Source organism: Andrena cerasifolii, chromosome 14 (assembly GCF_050908995.1).
Source record: "Andrena cerasifolii isolate SP2316 chromosome 14, iyAndCera1_principal, whole genome shotgun sequence".
Taxonomy (NCBI): domain Eukaryota; kingdom Metazoa; phylum Arthropoda; class Insecta; order Hymenoptera; family Andrenidae; genus Andrena; species Andrena cerasifolii.
Window position 1 is genome coordinate 9,644,434 of NC_135131.1, and position 20,481 is coordinate 9,664,914.

At 49.4% G+C, this 20,481-nt stretch overlaps 1 protein-coding gene across 1 annotated transcript; it reads right to left on the reverse strand.

The window, feature by feature from the left end:
- Positions 1-12,672: 12,672 nt before the first annotated feature.
- On the reverse strand, positions 12,673-19,077 carry Cpr11 (cuticular protein 11). The gene is made up of 7 exons (XM_076827030.1): positions 18,714-19,077; positions 18,514-18,580; positions 18,206-18,439; positions 17,758-17,905; positions 13,771-13,801; positions 13,460-13,694; positions 12,673-13,068 (listed from the first exon to the last, which is right to left on the reverse strand). Exons 1-7 carry the CDS (start codon positions 18,726-18,728, stop codon positions 12,875-12,877), a joined length of 924 nt encoding a protein of 307 aa, XP_076683145.1. The 5' UTR covers positions 18,729-19,077; the 3' UTR covers positions 12,673-12,874.
- Between the last annotated feature and the right edge of the window lie 1,404 nt (positions 19,078-20,481).

Genomic DNA, 20,481 nt, shown 5'->3' on the forward strand with positions numbered 1-20,481 from the left:
TTCCATCGTCTCCCGGGTAGGCCAGCAGCCTCCGCGACCGCGAATTTTTGGCATTCCAGACGGAAGACACCGACGCTGGCAAAAATGCTTAAAAGCCATAGTTGCCAAGTTTTAAGATATGACAGGGTGTCCCGTGAAACGCCGCGGTAACCACCGTCACCATTTACTCTTTGGTAAGTTTCCAAACTTGAAACTATTGCGGGGAAACGCGTACGGCTGTGGGGTTGTCCATGCAGAGATTACACAGACACACACGCTACAGCTGGCGCCTTTCTTCATCATCTCAGCAGCGGTTACACACCTCGACACACACAGGCCGAGTCGCCGCGTCATCGCAAAGATGCGGCGGTTCAAGTTTCTAATCTGCTAAAATCCGTATTACTCTCTGCCGCCTCTTGCTCCGCCGAGTCCCTTTCGGTTCCCTTCTTCCTGTCTGGAAGCGAGGGGAGCTCCGTTTTTTTTTTTTGACAGAGCGCTATCGATCTAGCCAGATTTCCTTGGGGTTTCAGCGATTTAAGGCGCACCCATGGTGTTTAATGGGTACGCCGGCACAGAGTGGGAATAACGAAACAGCTGTCACTTATCATAAATAAATGTATAACGAACAGAGCAAACAGAACTTGCTAATTAACACGACTCCGTCTCGTGTATCCCGACAATTTACATTGCTGATCCGTCGAAATTAGTGCTTAGAGCTGCAGTAATGCATAATCAGAAAGTTTCAACGACGCGAGAGCCACGTGTAGACGATGTTTCAGGACGCCGTAAATTCGTTACGCTACCGCGCCATACCTACCGAGCGAGCCACCGAGACTTCCAAGCGAAGTTCCTACCCAGTGGAGAAGCTCCCCTTATCAGGGGGAGGGGGGCCAGGATTTAATCCCGATATTCAATTCGGCCAATCTGCATGAATCTGGCTGCGAGATTGCGCGCGAACCTTCGGTGTCAATTTACAACGGAGAGGGCGTCGTGTACACTGTTTGTATCATGCGCGACCTGCTGGATCTCGCGGAGAATCCTCGCGCAAGGTCTCCCAGAGGGGTAGACTCGGAAAACATTCCGGGGGAATTTATCCGATCGGTAGGATGCCCTCGGCTGTCTACGTGTATCCGAAGTCTCTTCTGTCTGCGAGAATCCGGTGTTTCTCTGTCCCGATAAACGCGAATATCCGCGTTACATCTCCAACGAGTCGAGTAATCGCGAGTCGCCAGACCGTGGATAAGGATTGGAGTTCAGTTTCGAGGAAGCGGCGAGAAGAATGCGCGCGCGACGTTATATAAAGGGGGAATGTTTAGTCGGCGAGGAGATTCTCAACCGAGATGTGTATCGAAAGGGGGGAAGTTTCCCAAAGTGTATGGCAATCGTTGCGCGCTACTCGGTCCGAAACGCCCCTATTGACTTAAACTCTGCCCTTCATTGTTCCCGTGGAATCGATAAAGGAGCTGGCGAGGGTCCTCGACCGAGGCTCAGACAACTATGTGATATACGCTGAGTCGTTGGCGGGATATTAGACCGGTCAGTAAACTTCGGTCCAATTACATCGACAGAGGGCCGATAATTGAAGCGGGGGAAGAGCACATAATCAGATTACAGCTCCGGGAGGGAGCGGTAATCCGAATTCTCGAGCAATTAAATTTCTCCTTCTCGTAACTCGCGTGTCCCTGGCATCACTCCAAAACACAGAAGGCATTCAGCCCGGCCGTAGAACGTACCGTATCCGGCGTAAGAACGCCGGGAATGCGGATGATGCTTCATCGAAGAACGCCAACGATTCGCCGGGATACTTTAAATTTGCGGAACATCGTTGCCCTTCCTATCCGCCTTCGTGCGTCCGACTGCAGCTCCCTTTTTACCCGCGGCCAGGTTGTTGTCTTTCCCCTAGAGACGGCTGGGGAGGAATCGGAGATGCCGAGATAATGGAACTTCGATGAAACTTTTTCAGGTAATTTGAAAGCAACGCTGCAAGAAACGGCAGAGCTGAAGAGTTGCCTCGCGAGCCCAGACCAGCGATATATTTCCCTCCAGCGTTCCCGTCAGAACGCTTCTCCACGGGTCAACGAATCTTAGCGGGGAGTTTCGAAGTCCACGGGATGATGAAAGCTTGCACGGCGCAAGAGCTATTATTTCATATGAACGGTGTCCGAAATTTTGGCGAATAAAACGACATCGACGCCAGCAATCGTTAGCGATCGCGAGCTGCGGGTCCATTAGAGTCGATCAGCTCCGATATCGAGTTGCTCGTTCTGTTTTTCCGAGTATTTTTCGCTGGTCGGCTGGCTGTTCGCGTGTTACCGTTGTCACTTCGTGAAACTGTCCGTCTGTGATGCGAACGGATCACGCTCTATCAACCTCCACGCGAAAGTTTCACCTCCTCTGTGCGTTTTGCCCGGCGAACCCTAAATGGACCGGCCACGCTCCCGCGGGAACTTTATGAATTCTCGAACAACCCTATTGAAAAATTGATCCACCAAGCGCATAATGCCCGATGCAGGGCGCAGTTGGGGGCTGGAGCGAAACTCGAAACTATGTACGTTCCGAAACTTGAACAGAATTCTCGGGAGCACGTATCCCCGAGAGATTACTCTATCTCAATATGACCTGGGCATCGACTTAGGACTTTGGCACTTCGCGGTGCAGCCAAAGGCATCAAGGTGAGCGGGATATCGACATAATGAAGCAGACAGCTTGCTGCAGCGCGAGATTGAAATAGATGGGGAGGTGTGGAAGCGTCTGACGATGAATTAACGTTAAAAGAATTCACTGTAGGATAAGTTTTCATTTCAGGGAAAGAAAGAAAAGAATTTCCCTCCCATTTAGCTCATACTGTGCCTTTTTCAGCTCAAGACTCTGCGATCGCAAGTTCCCACCTTGACATCGTGCTCCAGGGATGAAACAGCCCTCGGAGACAGAACCGAAGCCTCCGGGGATCGTCTCGCTCAACAAGTTAACTTGTAAATTTTCCGCAGCGGCAGACGTATCTCCTTGCTACGTTTCGTGGTGCAATATATCGTTTGAACGATCGACACGCGTATCGTTTTCCGCATCTCGTTTCCGGCTATCGAAACCCGAGCGAATGGAGCGTGCTGTTGACCCATGGAATTTGCGTGTCGACAACGCGACGCGTTACGCTCCATCAGCTTTCGCTCGAGAGAGTCCGCCGTTTTTTCCCATCGGCGGGCGCGAGTACCGCCGCACTCGGGGAACCTTTGGCCAGAGGCCTGTGCGCGGATTTGCATGATATGGTAATTTTTCTCGATGCACGAGGGAACAGCGCCGGAGAGAGTACGCCGGTCAGCGAGTATCCGTGCACGCACGCGGCCGTATGACGCGTGTACACCACCGACAGCGATGATAACGGGCCGATATTAAAGCACGCTGGTCGAATCACCTGCCGTGACTCGTTCTACGGGAGTTTGTACGTCAGGTGCTGTTCAGATATCGCGAACGGCGTGTTAATTATATCCGTCTTCACGGTGCTTTCTGTTCCGCGGACTGGAACTTGGCTGACGGAACGGAATGAAGGGAACCTCTGTTTTTTTTCCCTCCTCGCTTCTCTGTAATCTAATATGGTACTTTCCTGTGCTTTGCTGTGAATTACGGGTAGCGTATGAATACCGCGCGAGTACTCGCGAAGAAATCCGTCGCGCACCAGCCGTGAAGTACCCGTGAACATTTCGCCCGATCGCAGACCGCCCCATTTTCAATAATTCGAGGATTCATGGCGGCTCGAGGCGACAGTGTTTGCGAAGGATCAGGTCTACCGGGAGGGAAATAATTTGACGTTGCGTTCAAATCGTATTTAAATTTCACACGAGCTTCGAACGTTCCCGGAACGACGGTGACACTCCCCGGAGGGAAAGTCGAGCATCGATCAGAAGCAGGGACGTACCCTGTGGTCTAAGGACCCATATAATTTCAAGCCAGTCCAGTGTTTCCAGATATAATAGATGTTAGAACACGACATCCTCTAATTTGCCTTTTATTTCGCAACCTCTCTGAACGCCTCTTATATCCTCCATCTAAATAATCCCCCGCCAGCCAGGAAAAAAGCAGAAGCGAACAGAGGATCGATAATACACGGAAATGCGGCTTAACACAGCGAGCTACATTCTTTGAGTAGCTTATGGCAACGGACCTATTCGCGCTTGCGTTGAGACACTATGTAATTTAGGTGCCGAGGCCCATCTTCGAGTCTGACCCGCGACAGCTGTCTTCAAAGGTTACGGAAACCTCTCGGGGATTCGTTCGATCCAGCGGAACCTTATTTTTTCGAATCTCTGGCGGATCGATCGAGGTTGCACGGTACAGAGAAATAGAAAGAAAGGGATCAGGGGGAGGATAGTGACTCCACCGAAGCTCGTCGATGCTTCGTCGTTACTCGACGGTACATATTTCGCGGAAGAAATGCGACAGGAAATTGTGAGAACACGCTGGAATGGAAGAACCGCGTTCTCGGTTGAACGTAGCTTTCGAAATACGGAAGAAGAGGGAAGTGTTTGCGCGATCTCCTTCAAGACCTCCTCTAGTGTTTCCACGTTGCGTAACGAGACCGCCATTGTGATGGTAACTTTTATTTCTCCGCGAGTTACGCGACCGCGCGACATTTTTAACATTCCAGCGTTTTATAAATTAAGAATCAACCGGAGCCTCGTCCCGTACCCGCCTCGCGCTCTCGCCCCGTGAAAATACGACGGAAACGCTCGGCGGTGGATTGAGAAAACAGACTCGCGCAAATATTGGCGCGCGCTGCAATTTGCCAGCGCCTGCCAGCCCAATTAAAAACACTTCTTGGGACCGCGGGCTAATTTTACCGCCGGGAAGATGGTAAATAGGACCGTTAACGATGAAACGGAGAGTCCCGCGGAATTTCATACGTCGCGGAGGTAGACAGAGCATTTCGAGCGCGACGGGAGTAGTTGTGCCGCGAAAAAGGAACGAACCGTGGAAGAAGACGGTTCCGATACGCAAACTATCTCTTTTCGAGTAAACTCAATGCAAACTCATTCGTAGCGGCGGTCGAGCCGGCCTCCCCCATCGTACACAAAGTTTGCCAGACGAGAGAATTTGATAGACACGTAGGAGAAGAGGACCGCGATCGTGGTTGGGGTACAGAGATCTGTCTATTCCCGAAGATCGATCGGGGAGACACTTTCGACGTTTCTTTCTGCGTCCCGTGTGCCAGAGAGAAACGAAAGCGACTGGGGGCGAATAGGGACGAAGCGATTGGTACCGAGGTGTATGCAAATCGTCGTAATACACGGTTGTTTGCCCACCGAAGGAAGAACTTCCGAATTTGTCTCTTTACTTGGTGTACGAGTGAGGCAAGTGGGTATCGCGAGGAATGCCTTAAACCGGGGATTTCCCTGAAAATCCTAGCGTGTACCGATACTTGACAATCACGATTAATGATCCTCTACTTGCATATGTTTATTCAAGGAACGTCACATTAAAACAGTCAGCTTTGTCCGTATTAGACCTTCGAGGGTCTGCAGATAACCCACGTCACAGGGTATCCCCAGCAACCCTCGTCATTCTCATCCAGGGTCTTTGAACGTCGACCACTGTCCGCTGAAATGCTAGTCATCCCTTCCCATAGGAGAGAAAGTAAAGTGGGAAATCCAAGCTCTTTTCGTGTACAAGACGTGGACGCGGGAATTGAAACGAATCGGGCGTGATACATGGTCGAAAAAGATGGCAGAAGAAAAAATGGTACCTGCGTTACGTAGGATTTGGACTCCCAATTCCAGTTCCACCTGAACATTATATAGTTATAACTGACAATTACACTGCGCCGTCGCAATTCTGAGAAAGTGCATCGAAGCTTCTTGAATTTAGTTAAATGAGAAAGGGGTTGATTACGTGCCATCGCTAATTCCCCGTGCATTGCGCGCAAATCTGCGGAACCGTCCAGCGGATTCCAATCCAATAATATTTGCCGCGACGTAAATCCATTAGGAAGCCGGCAACCCCCCTGATCCATCTGACACGATAACCATTTCGCAGCGAGATCCGACGCGACTGTAGCAAGATTAACAACGTCCTTCCTCTCGATTTCTTAACGGCGCCCAAGGCGAGGGGAGGGCACGGCCGCCACGGGGTTGATTACGATAAGGAATTCCAGCCTGTAAATCTGCGGAAATCCCGGAACAGTCCCGGCGGTGGCCTCGACCAGTCGACGGGAGTCGGTTACCCTCTCGCGGGTGTGTTTATCTAGCGGGTGTGTCGGTTGAATCCAACCGCCGGGGCGAACAGGGGGCGAGGCCTTATCTTCTATCGGGGATTCCTCCCGGTTGTCGGGGGCTGGGGGTTGGCCAACGGCCAAAATGGTAATGCAAAGCCCCGAAGCCGCCGGCGTACTTCACGAATCACATTTCCCAGTATTCACTTTTCGCTTTTCCGCTCGCCCCTTTTCCTTCTGCCCTGGCATCTGGAACGATAGGGGGAGGGAGAGAGAGAGAGAGAGAGATGGTGTGAGAGAGAGAGAGAGAAAGAGAGAGAGGGTGAGATAAAAAAGGGGGCTCGGGCGAGTAAGGATAAAAAGGCAGGAACAGCATTCAGGAACTTCGTTCATTCGGCTGGTAGCGTGGTAAAAAGCGGCGTTTTCATCACGTTAATCATACCGCGGAACGCGACGTCTCGTAGGATTCAGCCCGAGGCCGCATTAGCGTGATCGATTCCGCGGGCTCGACGTGATCGAACATCCGTCGTTTTCGACTTCGCTCTTTTTCCTTCGAACGACGTTTCTGGGTGAATATCCCGCCAGACACGCGAATTCGGAAAAATATCTTTGATGCCGCGCGGTTGAAAGATAAGATAGATTTGTCGTGAAAAGTGTATTAAGAGATCATTCTGCTTTGATCGGCCGAAAAATGAAGCTGTATTTAAAGATTTATTTCTCAATAAATACAACATATAATGAAATAAATCTTTTTGGAATTTATTAAGCTACTTTTATATTACAGAAAAAAAATAAAAAAGATAGTTTTTAATTTGTTTCATTTGTTTTTTTTATAGCGTTAATGTGATACCTACAAAAAAGTGTTATGTTCGTGGCGTAGGTGATTTCACGGCTCAGGCTTATCTGAAGTAAAAAATTCGAAAAGATGCTTAATCCGTATGAGTGTGGCTATCGACCGTAACTCAATAAACAATTTTTGCTGAGGAATAACAAAATGGCGCCGGTTTGAAAGAGAAAGTTCCCCAGAAGAGTGTTTTCTCGAATGTTCCCCGAGAGAAATCTCGGTTATTTTTCGACAAAAATTATTAATTGAGCTATGGGTGATAGCGACACTCATACAGATTAAGAATATTTTCAGATTTCTTGTTTCAGATAAGCCTGAGCCGAGAAAACACCTACGCCACGGACATACCTCTTTTCTGCAGGTGTCACATTGACGCTATAAAAAAACATATGACACAGATTAAAAAAAAATCTTTTTAATTTTTTTTGTATAATATAAAACTAGCTTAATAAAGTTCAAAAAGATTTATTTTATTATATGTTGTATTTGTTGAGAAAAAATACATGGCGCGCTGCCATGTATTCCATGCCGATCTTGCAATTCTAGCGCAACGTTAGCGCAGAAACATTAAGAAACGCCATGGAGCACAACGTATGGTCTGGGAAGAAACATGCTTGGCCTTCTAAAAGCGGGATTACGGTCCGCTGATCCCGATTAAAGTTACGAAACGATATTTCAATTATTAAAAGGGAGACTCCGGAACAGTGGATAATCGGATACCGGTGTTAAAGCGTAACGACAGTAAAAAGAAACGGACTGCCGCGGCCCTTCCGGCTGTAAAATTAATGCATCGCTAAGCCCCGCCGGCTTAAAGGCGGAAGAGCTCCTTTAATCGTCTGGGAACGATGGCGGGAATAAAAATAAGTCGAGCGTTTTACCGATTCATGGCCCGTTATATTCGCTCGGCCGATGGACCGACGTTAGAATCTGCTGGAGGTACCGATGAAATTCCATTCCCGACCAAGGGGTTCGCTGAAAAAAAGACACAGTGGCTGGCTCCCGCTTAAAGGGGTTCAGAGTGGAAAGAAAAAGACGGGATTCCATTATCATCCGGAATCAGCATCGTTTAAAGTGGAGCCACTGAGAGGGTTTCAGAGGAACAAAACATCCAGGGAGTACAATATCTTCTATAGATCCTGATATCAAAACAGAATGATGGATCATTTTATCATCTCGAATCCCGCCCAGAGTCAACCGCGTTCTCCTTTCTGATCAAACAATAATCACCCTCTATCATGGCGCACCAGCCGTCGGACCATCTATCAAGCATGCATCTCGAAGGAGATCCAGCTGGAATGGACGGACAGTCGATGGTGCCGCGCCATGCAAAGTAGAAGAAGACACAACGAAAGTGGATCGGATGGAAAAGTAGATCGAGCCGCGAGGGTGGTTTCGGTTTCAGAGGATGGTCGGTGCACCACCCTCAAAGCGCGGGTGGGGACGAGGGCCCGAGGATACACACACGCCACCGTGTACGTAGGTTCGGTGAGTGCTGGCAGATGTATCTTGGCACGGTACCAAAGCTCTAATGTTATCCAGCAACTGGGGGACCGAGTTGTAGACGAGTAAGGTATCGCGAAATTATCGTTACTCAAGGATTTACTGGCTGGCAGCCGGCTGCCAAGCACCTAGGTGGTGTCAAGGGAAAAGGAATTCTTCTTCCGCCCCGTTCCCTTCCACTCCACCCACCCTCGATTTCGACACGGTCACTACCGCCGATTTAGCCGGTTCTCTTTTCGCGTTGCTGATTAAAAGCGATCGAAATAATCGTCCCACCACTAAACCGAGTTTATTACAATTTTTTTTACAACCGCGACGTTCATTTCCTCGGTGGCTAGCCACGCTTAAAGGAATCCGCATGGGCGGTGCAATTAAATAAATGAAGCGGGTAGCGAGGACGAGTTACTTGCCCTCTAAATTTCACCGCGCGGTATAAAAATTTCAGGCTATCCAGCCGGCTCGGAGTGTTTTCCGCGTCTCTGTTACTGGTCGATCCCTCTTCTCCCGGCGAGGCCATTCCATTATTTTATTGTCCTTCCCGCTGTCTCTTTACCGCACTCGCTTCGAAAGTTTTATCATACCAGTCTCCGCGTCGTCTCGCGAGGATCGGCTACTTTTCTTTCCCGAAGGGGAGGCGGAAGATAGAGAAGAAACTGTCGCGGGCGATCTTTCGCTGGCGGATCCCGGTCCCTGGGAAACTCGAAACGGTTTATCATGGTCTGGAAAACAGATTCGTCAGTTCATGGTTCATCGAGCCGTGAATACTACGATCCCGATCGTTCCCTTGGAAGTTTTGTGCCAAAGAGTGATAGGCGTGCACCGGAACCCGGGAATACCTCGGGGGCATTCAGATTCCGGCGGATAAGTGGTAATATCAAAGGGAAATCGTGATCGAAATCGGTTACGCGTGGCACGTATCCGCCAGCGTGGCGACGTCTATCGCGAAAGTTAAATGAGAACGAGTTAGGCTGGCAACAGGCGATAAGCTCCCGAGTCTTACGCGGCCCCTGAAGCATGTCGATAATGACGAGCCATTGTGCGCGAGTCGCCTGATGAGAGAACCTTCGCGGAGCCGCCTTGAAAACCTCGCGGAGATAGAAACGGGGAACGATTAGGCTCGTCGAGAGGGGCAAACAATCTCGCGAACATTATTATTCATTACGGTGTTCCGATATTCCCCGGGGGAGATAAAATTACCAGGGGATCGCGGGCGAAGTCAGTCGCGTGTAATCAAAGTTCGTTGAAATAATAATCGTCGGGGGGTTGGAATCGCCTCGGTGGCGAACGGCACGGCGGTTTCTCGAACATTTATTGAATCGTTTCGACGTTGATTAGGGTGGAAGGGCGAACTTAAACCAACCCCGCGCTGGAAGCCTTTACGAGCTGCAAACTTTCTAATTGTAAATCTGGCGCGTCGTAGAGTCGAGGAGCACGCCGAAGCTTCCACGAGTTCTATGTAAATATGTTTACCGGATGGAGAGCTTCCCCGAGAGTCTTTGGAGCGAGGAAGCGACTTTCTTTGCGCCACGGATACGCTTTGTTTCCCTGGGACGGGGGGGGGGGGGGAACTGATAGAACGGAAGCTTCGAAACTAGTTCGCCGTGAATTTTCTATCCAAGGTAACGATCGGTCAACGAGTCGGTGGGTTTCTTTCGCGGCGACCTCTCTTCTCGTCCTTTCCCTGCTTCTGCTCGTTCGACCGCTTAAATCTGGCGGCTCCGTTCCATTCTAAATTCAACGCCAATGAATGTTTCAAGTCGTCGGCGCGAATTAGCGTTACGTTGGTGAAACACAACGACGACTTTAGTGGGCCATGTCGGTGGACAGGAAAGTAGGATATTCCGGGGACGAAAGTAACCAGACACAGGGACCATCCGATATTCCATTAAATACTCACGAACCGTTCGAAATATACTCCGAACTTTAATTGTCCTCCAGAGGACGATCCGCCCCTTCGTCTTTAAGTAACGCGAAATGGGACGGTGAATTAACCAGGACACGATCAAGCAATCATGATGTATTAAAGCGTCCGGGACTCCACCCGTGGTCGGTCGTCGATGTAATTTTCAATTTGTCACGAATCCAATCGATCGCTGCTGTAAGCACCGTATTACGGCCTGACAATTGTACACGAATACTGTAGAGTGTTTCTATGAACGACTTTCTGTTAATATCGCCCCTAAGAAACCCTTTTCCCTTCCAAATAATGTTCATGGTTCTGCACCTTGACGTACCCATTTCCAAAACGCGAAGCAGAAAGGAAATATCCCAGACGAAAGTACCTGGAGCACGCGTCGACGATCCTCGATTATCCCGTTTCACTTAAGCCGAGCCCGATAGCCCAAGGCGCGGGCTTCGTTACGTACCACCAAGTCAACGTCCTGTTTCCCTTATTTTCCATGCGACGCGACGGCACGAATTGGATTTTTACCAACACGGAAGTAGGCTGAGGAAGAGAAAAGAAGAGGAAGAAAGGCGGGTATAAAAGAGTCGAGGGAGAATCGAAGGGGTCTGGGGGCCGGCGGATTCGAGACGACCGCTGCTTCGAATCGAATAACGAAGCTACCGCCGCGGCCGTGCCTTCTCGCCGGAATAATAAGGACTCCGTTCTTTCGAGATCGAGAAAATCGATCGCGCGCCACCCCTATACATCGCGCATTATTACCGTCGCCTGTTTCCGACAACTCGTCCCCACCCCCTTCGGACGACGCCTGATTGTGGCCACGCTTGACAGAGCCACTCGGATGGGTGTCACCCCTGCTGCTGTTCGCGATGGTGCTGGTGCCTTCCGGTTACCCTCCGACACTTCGCGCTCACCCCACCGGGGGTGGGAAACAGAGTGGAAGTAAAGCTGGCCTCGGCCAGACGCTGGGTAACGAGAATAACGCGCCCCCAACCATCGCTCGATGAAATTACCCACCAACATCGCGGAATTTTCTGTTTCTTTGGACGGCAAGCCTTATAGGATTTCATTTATCACTCCGGCGGAATAGGGCGAGCGAAACTAAACGCGGAAACTTCCCTCGTAACTGCTTACAAGTTTGTGACGTTTACGCGGATGCAGAGGGAACGCAGAAATTAGAGAAACGCGTGGTGGTATAACAGTCGGTATTTGAAGCATCGTAGACGGTACTACTCGCGGTGCATTTATTATCCATTCCGTGAAATCTTCTTACGGTTTGAAGAGATTCATTAGCTGCTAAGTGGACGAGGAATTGTAGAGTGCTCATTATCGGTGTCAACCATGTTTAAGCGTTCCCATTGGAAAGCAATTACGCGAGAAATATCTCTAATTGGAAAGCTCGTGATAGAAAATAGGACGGCTTGAAAATTTAATACCTAATCCAACCAGGGATTTAAGGGAAGTTACAGCTCCTCTACCGTGATTCCAATTTAGTCTCGCGCCAAGAATAAAATCCTTATCGTGCCTCTCCGAGGCCACTTAATATCCGGAGCAGATTCGAAGGACGACGCTATAATTTCGCAAAAACGGGGCTGCATTTTCATCGGAAGGTGATAGGGGGCAGTGTCTCGTGGCCGCGAGTGGAAATCAATTTTAGCTGTGAACAGAGATCCGGGGGGTTCCTTCTGCCCCGAATACGTGACTCAATATGCCCGGGCCAGGCTTAGAATGACCCCGTCTCTCGTTAAGTTAACCCTATATACATGCAATCTCTCCATTAATTTATGCCGCGTGAGCTTCCCTCGTATCACGACAGGCGACTGTATCGTTTCGATGTCCAAGCAAAATCGAATCTACGCCAACGATGACCATACACGTAATTTCAACGCGAGATGGAGTCATTAGGAATTTTAAAGAGTTTCCCCAATGACACCGTTCCAGGAGGATTCTAGAACGTAACACGTATTAGGCGTTTTATGGGGAAGCTAGAAAGACCCCCGCCTGTGTGGGTGTTCGATAAAAATATCACGAATCTCGTATTTCTCTGGCGGAGATAACTTTATTGCGGCGATACCGTGATTGTTACGGCCTTCATATTTTCACAGCCGCGCCACGGCGTACCTGTAGATTCGGTTGTTCAGTTCCAGCTGGAAATTCCTTCGGTCGTAAAAGCCTCCATTCCAGGAGCACATCGACAGCGGGAATAGGGGGACGAGGTAAGCCGCGCACGGTAACTTTGTAGCATACAGTGTATATATTTAACAGTTAGAACAACAGCAACAAACACAGTCCGCGAGTAACAAGACATGGTGCCGGTGGCACTTCCAATTTTCTTTGGTCCAAAGTAAAATATCCAGTAACAGTAACGAACGACAATCTCCGGGTAACGAGCTTCCGCGTACATTCAAAGAGACCCGTTCCGAAGCTCTTTGAATAATGCAGATGGTTGTTAATAGTGTCCATAGCCATGCCCTTGTGATCCTCCAGCCCCCCCGTAGCCGCCATAGGTACCACCGTCGTGATTGTTGCCGTCAGAATTGTGCACGTACGCGAAGAATCCACCGTGAGGATCCGCATGGTACTTGACGACCCGCACGTTGCCGCCTGGCTCCTTCACGGTGTATTCACCGATCACATTTTTGCCTGTGCCGAAAAGAAGCCTCTGTGTTCAATTGCAGAAAGAGACAGAGTGGTAGAAGCTACTGAAGAGAATTTGCTAATTTGCGCTTCCTTCCGAACCTCCGCTTTGATACACTAAAGAGGGTGCTTCCAACAGAAAGAGCTGCGGCACCTACTTTGGGACACCCTGTACGCATAGCGCACGATCTTGCCAACAAGAGGGAAATATAATATATCGACCTGTTGAGCAGAATTTATTTGCATCTATAATTTACTTTCCACCGCTGCGAGGTTCCTGCGGCTGGACGATAACCGTGCGCATACTTATCGCGGAAAATAAGAAAGTCAGCGTCGGGAGAGATTTATAGTCCGAAGCGGAACGATACGTCTCGTTCTCCGTCCGTCATTCACTCACCATCTCTGTGCTCCTTCTGGCCGTGGTAGTCGCCGGTGTGATGGTCCTCGACTCCGTAGGAAAATTCGTACTTGGGGTGGGCCACGTAGCCGACGTGATGTCCGTGTTTACCGTGGAGCGAGACTTCTTCCGCGGGTCCTTCCACGGGGCCGTGGAAATGCGCGAAGCTGTGAGCGTGCCCTGCCGATCCGCCCTGCACCGCCACGAGGCTAACCACCGCCGAAATTAAAGCGATCTGTGTACAGAAAGGTAAATTTTGCCTCGTTAGGTGAACCGACGTTTGTACGAGGAGCTATCTCCCAAACGCGAACCTTGATCACCATATTGCTGCCCGGGTCCCGGTGAAATGATATTCCAGCACAGATTCATCGTAGTTTATATAGCGACGAGCGCTCGCCGTTTTTGACAGGCGGAATTTCGCCACCGTGAACGTTATTTAACGTTGAAACAACAGAACGTACGACAGGCGTTGCGCCTGCATCCGAAAAAACAGAGGCTGCAGACCAATCGGCGTTCTGTGCATAGAGTATGGCATTTCTTTGACGGCTGGACATGACGACAAACCTTCCACGCACGTGGATCCACGTGCATAGCATTTCGCCCGAAACGACAATCGATTCCGCTCTATTGATCCTGACACGGAAGAGTTTTTGCCATCCCGGTTCGCTGTTTGTTATGCGCCAACGCAAAAAGCGATCCTTCGATACGACACGGTGATGAACCGTTAGTAAATCAAACATCAAGAGCGCCGGTGTTTCGTCGCGCGTTTGACGCTCCGCTGTGTTTGCTTAATTCCGAGTTAAATAAACGCTGGGCCCGTGACACCAAATACAAATCAGCGACCAATGGGCTCCGCTTAAAATTGCCCATCCCGGCGGACTTTTTCTATACGTCCAAAATAATATCATACGCGACACTCTTGCAACCGAAGCAGTGAATACTTCTTCTGCGCTCGTTCTTCGAATAACCACGCAACCGACCAGAGATTTATTCCAAATTTTTTACTCCTTTCGTCACGAGGGATCGCCACCTCTGCAATTGTTCTGGGGATTCACTGTGCGCCCTGTATAAATTCGTTTTCTTTCACACGGTCAAGAGGCACTGGCATTTTTATGGGCCCGCTTCGCACAGCTTCGACGGAACTTCCGCAGGCGCCTTTCAGTTAGAAATTAATCTGAGGAGCTTGCGCGTAACTGGCGCTACGTGTACCTAACCGTCTAACCAGAGACGGAATCGAGTTCTCTGACATCGCGGGTAACGTTTTCAAAGAACCTTTTAAGGGTTTCGAACTTTCGCGAGGACTTTCGAAGCGATTACGCTTTCAGTCCCCTAAGTAGCTGGATTGTGGCGATGGCGTTTTACCTCGCGTAACTTCAAGTCAACGTTTAATCAGTTCTGAAATTGTCAAACCGGGAGGGAAGTTGGGCTGGGGAAATTTTTATTTGTAACTCTGACCAGATTAAAAGTTCCATTTAAAACGGTATTATTAATTCGTCTGAGTTATTCCCTTCTGATACCGCAAAGGCACGTCAGGTAAACAATTTTTAGTGAACACGCTGTTTACGAGATTTAGCGAAATCAATGCGAGTTGAATTCTACGAGAATTTGCAGCATTCGCCCCTTTGGAACTAACAAAGTCACAGTCACTTGGAGCGTTTCAAAAATTTTATCTCAAAGCCGCCCCAGAGCAGGGCGCGAGGGGACGTTTCGCGGAACTTTGCAGGGAACGTTCATTCGCGCGCGCTGTGGAATTATAATTAACTTAATCTCAACAGGGGCTATGATAACGTTATTAAAATAACGTGGGACCATGTAATGTCCTTAATTAAATAAGTGCATTCGTTTCGAACGAGCCCGTGGCGCAGCACGGAAAGGGGTGAGTGGGATCCTCTCTCTCACCCCCGGGGATAACCAATGGCTGCCGAGGCTGAGGGTCTTTCGACTTTCCCGACATATTTCTCGCGCGTAGAAAAGCTTGTTTCACGCACACCACTCGTAATCCGTCCTTTACTTCGGTAACGAGAGTATCGATCGGCGCTGCGCGCCGCAGCGCGCGTTCATACGCGGACCGGATATGCGTCATTTTGCGTGGGTATGCGGAGGTTCGCACTCGGCCTCGCGACAGGTTCGAGGATGTTCCCGTCGTTTATTAAAATATTTACGCTGCAATTAGTTGCCTCGAAGCACACTGTAAATTGGACGCGTTCGGGATCGTTGTTTGTCACCGGCGAATGAAATATTATTCTCGAATTAATTCAGCGAGAGGCACGGGGGTTGCGTTGCCCTGGAACTGCAGATTGCCTGCGACCGGTCACGAGACAAGAATGGTTTCTTTAGCAGCTGCACTGTAATTTGTCAGACACACCCCGTGTGCAGAGTCACGAAGAGCTTCCGGTGACAGAGCTCTCGAGCTTGATGGTTCAGTGAAAATCGAAATAATTTCGCTCGCGTCGCGGAAGATCTAGATGGCGGCGCGCGCTGCAGGCTAATTACTTTAATAAGCTTCGAGTGGCAGCTGATTGTATCAGGAATCGTCGACGCGGGAACGACGCGCCAGGCGCGCGGAAGCGGAAGGGGTTGCGACACTCTTCGACGCATCGTCGTAGAAACGCGTAGGTACACAGCAGACGAGCATCATGAAACTTAATGGGATTTTTCAGGGGCGTCTCGTCGTTTCCGTTTCTATTCGCGCGCCGGGATGGCTGAGCTGTTTAGCCTCCGCTGAAACCCGTCATCTCGCAGCAGACAGGGTTTTATAATTAGGAATAGTACCGATTTTGTTGGTCCTAGTACCCTGCGCTACCTATACAACAGCTTGGTGCTGCCGCATCTCGAGTACGCATCGGTCATCTGGACGCCGCGATGGATTAAGTATAGTCTACAACTTGAAAGGGTCCAACATCGTTTCCTACGCCATCTTGCGTACAAAGCGGGCCCGCCTGTGGCTCGGTTCGACCACGACTTCGGGCCGATCATGAGCAGATTTATGCTTTCTATGTAGGATCCGGAACGGGATGGTGGATAATCCCAATTTAATTGCGTTGATCAACTTCAACGTTCCCACTCGCTGTACCAGACAAACACCTCTGTTTAGGTCACCGGACTACTCCTCCTGGGTTGGTCACGCAGACCCCTTTCGCCGAATCTGCGGCATCGCTAATCAGCTCAATGAAGGTATTGATTTCTTTGCCGGTTCGTTTTCTAGCTTCAAAACTAATATTCGGAGAGCTTTTGTTGCGGAAGACATTTCTTAGTGTATTCCCCACCTACTTTTTTATTTCTTTTTTGCAATTTACTGTAATTATCTTTTTTTTAAGTGTTCTTGTTCTTAATGGGCTTGTTCCGTTAATAAATTATTATTATTATTCGCTTTTAATTCCATTGCCCTCCGGTTTTAATTTCCTTAAATTCCATGGAATTCTGCCGTCGCTGGACCGCGAAGCTGACGCTTGGTGATGCTACCTTTAATATTTACAGAAGATGTTCACGGCGACGCGGGCACGGTGCGCGCTCAAACGCGAATAACTCCAACGACTTCAGTTAATTAATTACAGGAAACGTTTCCTTCGAAAAACTCACTCGGAGCTGCGCGACGCAACGAAGAAATATTTAAAAGCGGTGCTCGGTTCGTTTTAATTACTCGCCTTGCCGAGGCGAACCGAGTACTTCGGCGCATCTTTGTTGGCCCAGTTCTCAAAGGGAGCTGCCGAGAAATTTGTGCCTGTGTATCAACGGAAAGCCGTGTCTACTCGATATCATCCAGCCCGCGCGAACTTAGTGGAAATTGTCGGAGCGTGTGCGCAACGTAATTACTAGCGATGGAAATTGGTGACGGAATTGACGAGGGATGGGTCAGTGAGAGGGGGCGAGATCTTCGGGGTATGGTCGATCATGGTTCTTGGAACTCTTGCAGCCGCCCGAGCGTGGTTACGACCACGTCGAACCTTGAATTTCTGTGCTCCAAGATCGATACGCGTCAAATTGTGTCTAGCACCTAAAGGAGCAGGCTAGCCAGACCCCTGGTCGAAGACACTCCTGAAAGTTATTCCCCGTCGAAATGAGGACAAGGGTGAACAATGCGTCGGACCTCTCATCGCACAAATGTAGAACGTATCGTTAAAAAGTTCAGTTCATTGTTTCGTTTATTTCGTGCTTAATAGGCTATAAAGTGGTAACAGTAAGGGCGATGCTTGAACCGCGCGCGGTGGCACCAGTCGAAAATAACAAGATAACATGAATAAAACAACAACCGAAATGTAACTTAGTTTTTCCCCATACGTGGTGCGCTTCGTCAATGCTTGTGGCCGTAAGTGCCGCCGGAATGGTCGTTCCCACCGTAATTGTGAACCTCTGCGAAGAAACCGCCGTGAGGGTGTGCATGGTACTTGACGCTCCTCACGTTACCACCAGGCTCGTGGATGTGATACTCCCCCTCGACTTCTTTCCCTGCAATTCACGACGGAATCTACTTTAACGTGACCCGATCTTCATCGTATTCGTTACAGTTTCCATAGAAGGCCCTTTAGAATTAGAGGCGACCGCGAGAAGAAGGTTCAAATGTAGGGAACCGTCTACGTCGGAAAGAAATCGTGTAGTTAGAGTGCTGGAAGCCGGTCGACAGGCGAACTTGCTCCTAGTTCTCCTAATTAAGAGCAAGGCCGGCCGTCCAATTAGTTCGAGATTCTAATTAAGAGCGGGAGATCGAGTCGCGGTAGACTTTCTTGCCGGCGCTCGATCGATGCGTACCGTCGCGATGCTCGTTTTGCCCATGATAGTCCTTCGTGTGCTTATCGTCCACGCCGTAGGAGAACTTGTACTTGGGGTGGGCCCTGTAGTCGTGATAATGGTCGCCGTGCTTGTCCTTCCAACTGATCTCCTCGTGGTGGCCTTCCACGGGCCCGTGGAAGTGCTGGAAGGAGTACGCGTGACCGTGGCCACCCCCGTGACCGTTTCTATCTACGCCACTACCCCCATCGTCACCTAGAATCGATAGACCATCCGTTGGAGCGGCGGAAATAGTGCGATTTGAGTATAGTTGCTCGCGATAAAAGTACCTCCGTCATAGCCCCTTGGGTAGGCGTTGGTGACCACAATGGAGGCCAAAGCGAAAACGATCAGTCTCTGAAAATGGAGAACCAGAAGTGGAATTCTAATTCACGCTCACTAAGTTTCGCGAGGTATTGCGAATATGTTTGCCACTTTGCGACGGTACCTCCTAATTGCTACTGAATTATCGGAATTATTGGAAGTTTACCTCAGCAAGCGCCATGTTTCGTGCTTCAGGGGAACACCTGGAACAACTGTTCACTCGATCGCGGGATATCTCGTTTTATAGGAACGAGCGGTGCACAAAAGAACGGTCCCCATTGAAGCATTAATTTGTCACACCTTGTCGGAGATGACGATAGAGTGAGAGGCGAGACTAGTCGCGCGATTGACCGTCTCCTTAACGGCAACGTTATGACTCCAGTTTTCGTCACAGCCAGACACAGGCTGGCATCACTGCTAGACTATGACGTGGAAAGTTTGCAGAAGTGCCTTGCAAAATCTCTGCCAGTTCAAGAAATCGTGGCTTCTTGTTCCAACGTCTCTTTTCAAAGGTACGTTCGAGTTTTAATACAACTTAGAAGGATAGTATTTGGATATCTTTTAGAGAACCGAAAAATAAGATATACGTGTTTTTTATAGCGGCCAGTTTTTATATTTAGGAGGTGAAACCACCCCTCAAATTTCATGAGAATAGGTGGCGCTTGCCTCCGATTACTTTGACCAAAAACCAAAGCAATTGGAGACGAACAGCTGAGGATCTTATGACTTTGTGCGGTTGTTTCACCCCCTAAATATGAAAACTGGACGCTATAAAAAAAACACGTATATCTTATTTTTCGGTTCCTCTAAAACAAACAATAAAAGGAATCGGAGGCCAACACCGGGGATACTCTCCTTGTCAGTCGAGCTCCATGGAGGGAAGTAGACGGCATTCGCGTTGAAACGAAGCAGCGTCGGGGAGATTTACGAAGACCTCCCTCAAACGAGGAATTTTAATTTCAAGTTGTACTCGTAACTATCGGGAGCGGGGCAGCGGCGGGCGTTACCGATGCTTTACTAGTTTTAATCAGTCCGGAAATCTGCGATAATGCCAGAATTATAGGGCTACAATTATTCCCGCGTCGGCCCGCGGCCGGATTCCATTAAAGAAACCCGTCCTATCATATATTCGATCGGCGAACGCAAATTGGACTGTCGAGATTAATGAGCAATAAATTGCGCGTTTTCGACGATTGAGCTGAGCGGGTGTCAATATGTCGCTTGAATAGCCGCACCCCAGCGTGGCAATACAGTTTATTGTTGAATTTATTGCATTTCCGCGTACCGCCGGCTCGCATGATACATTCATTCCTGGCCGAATTGTAATCTATCGATTCGACGGAAAGTCAAATATTCTCGCTCTCCCCCTCCCCGGCCCCCCGAACCCTCTGCGCCCATGATTTCGATGATTATCGCCGATACATCATGCGAGCGAGTAATGAAATATTTTTGACGAATCGTCCTATGAATTATTAATAAACGCCCCCGATTGGCCTCCATTAACGTAACGTTCGCCACGAATCCCCTGTGATTACATAAACATATTTCCGAATTCTCGCGCTGCTTTCACGCGGCCATCGAATATGCCGCGAGAAAAAGCGCTGCCCACGGTCCGACGAGTAATTAGAATAACGTTTCGCGCCACCACAATGTCGGACCGTGAAATATTTTCCAGCTTCCGGCCGGTTCTTGCGCCGTTAAGAAACGCGCGCCTGCAAATAACGAACGGGGACGGTCAATTGGGTAATCCCTCGTTTCGCCGTCCGCGTTGCATAATTACCGGCCCCGCCGGTATTACGAATTCGCCGTTCGGCCAAACAAACTTTTCCACCCGGACCGTATTAATCTATCGAGTGCTGCAAATTACCAAATCAAATTTAGTCAGGGATCCGCGGGACGAGCATCGAGCAGGACATTTACCTACCGTTCACACG

Bases quoted from the DNA above. Each gene is read 5' to 3' on its own strand.
- Cpr11 (XM_076827030.1), bottom strand. The intron at 13,802-17,757 runs GCATTGACGAAG...AATATCATTTCA, and splicing joins GGCGGCACTTACGGCCACAA to CCGGGACCCGGGCAGCAATA. The intron at 13,695-13,770 runs GTTCGCGTTTGG...TTCTGTACACAG, and splicing joins GCAGCAATATGGTGATCAAG to ATCGCTTTAATTTCGGCGGT.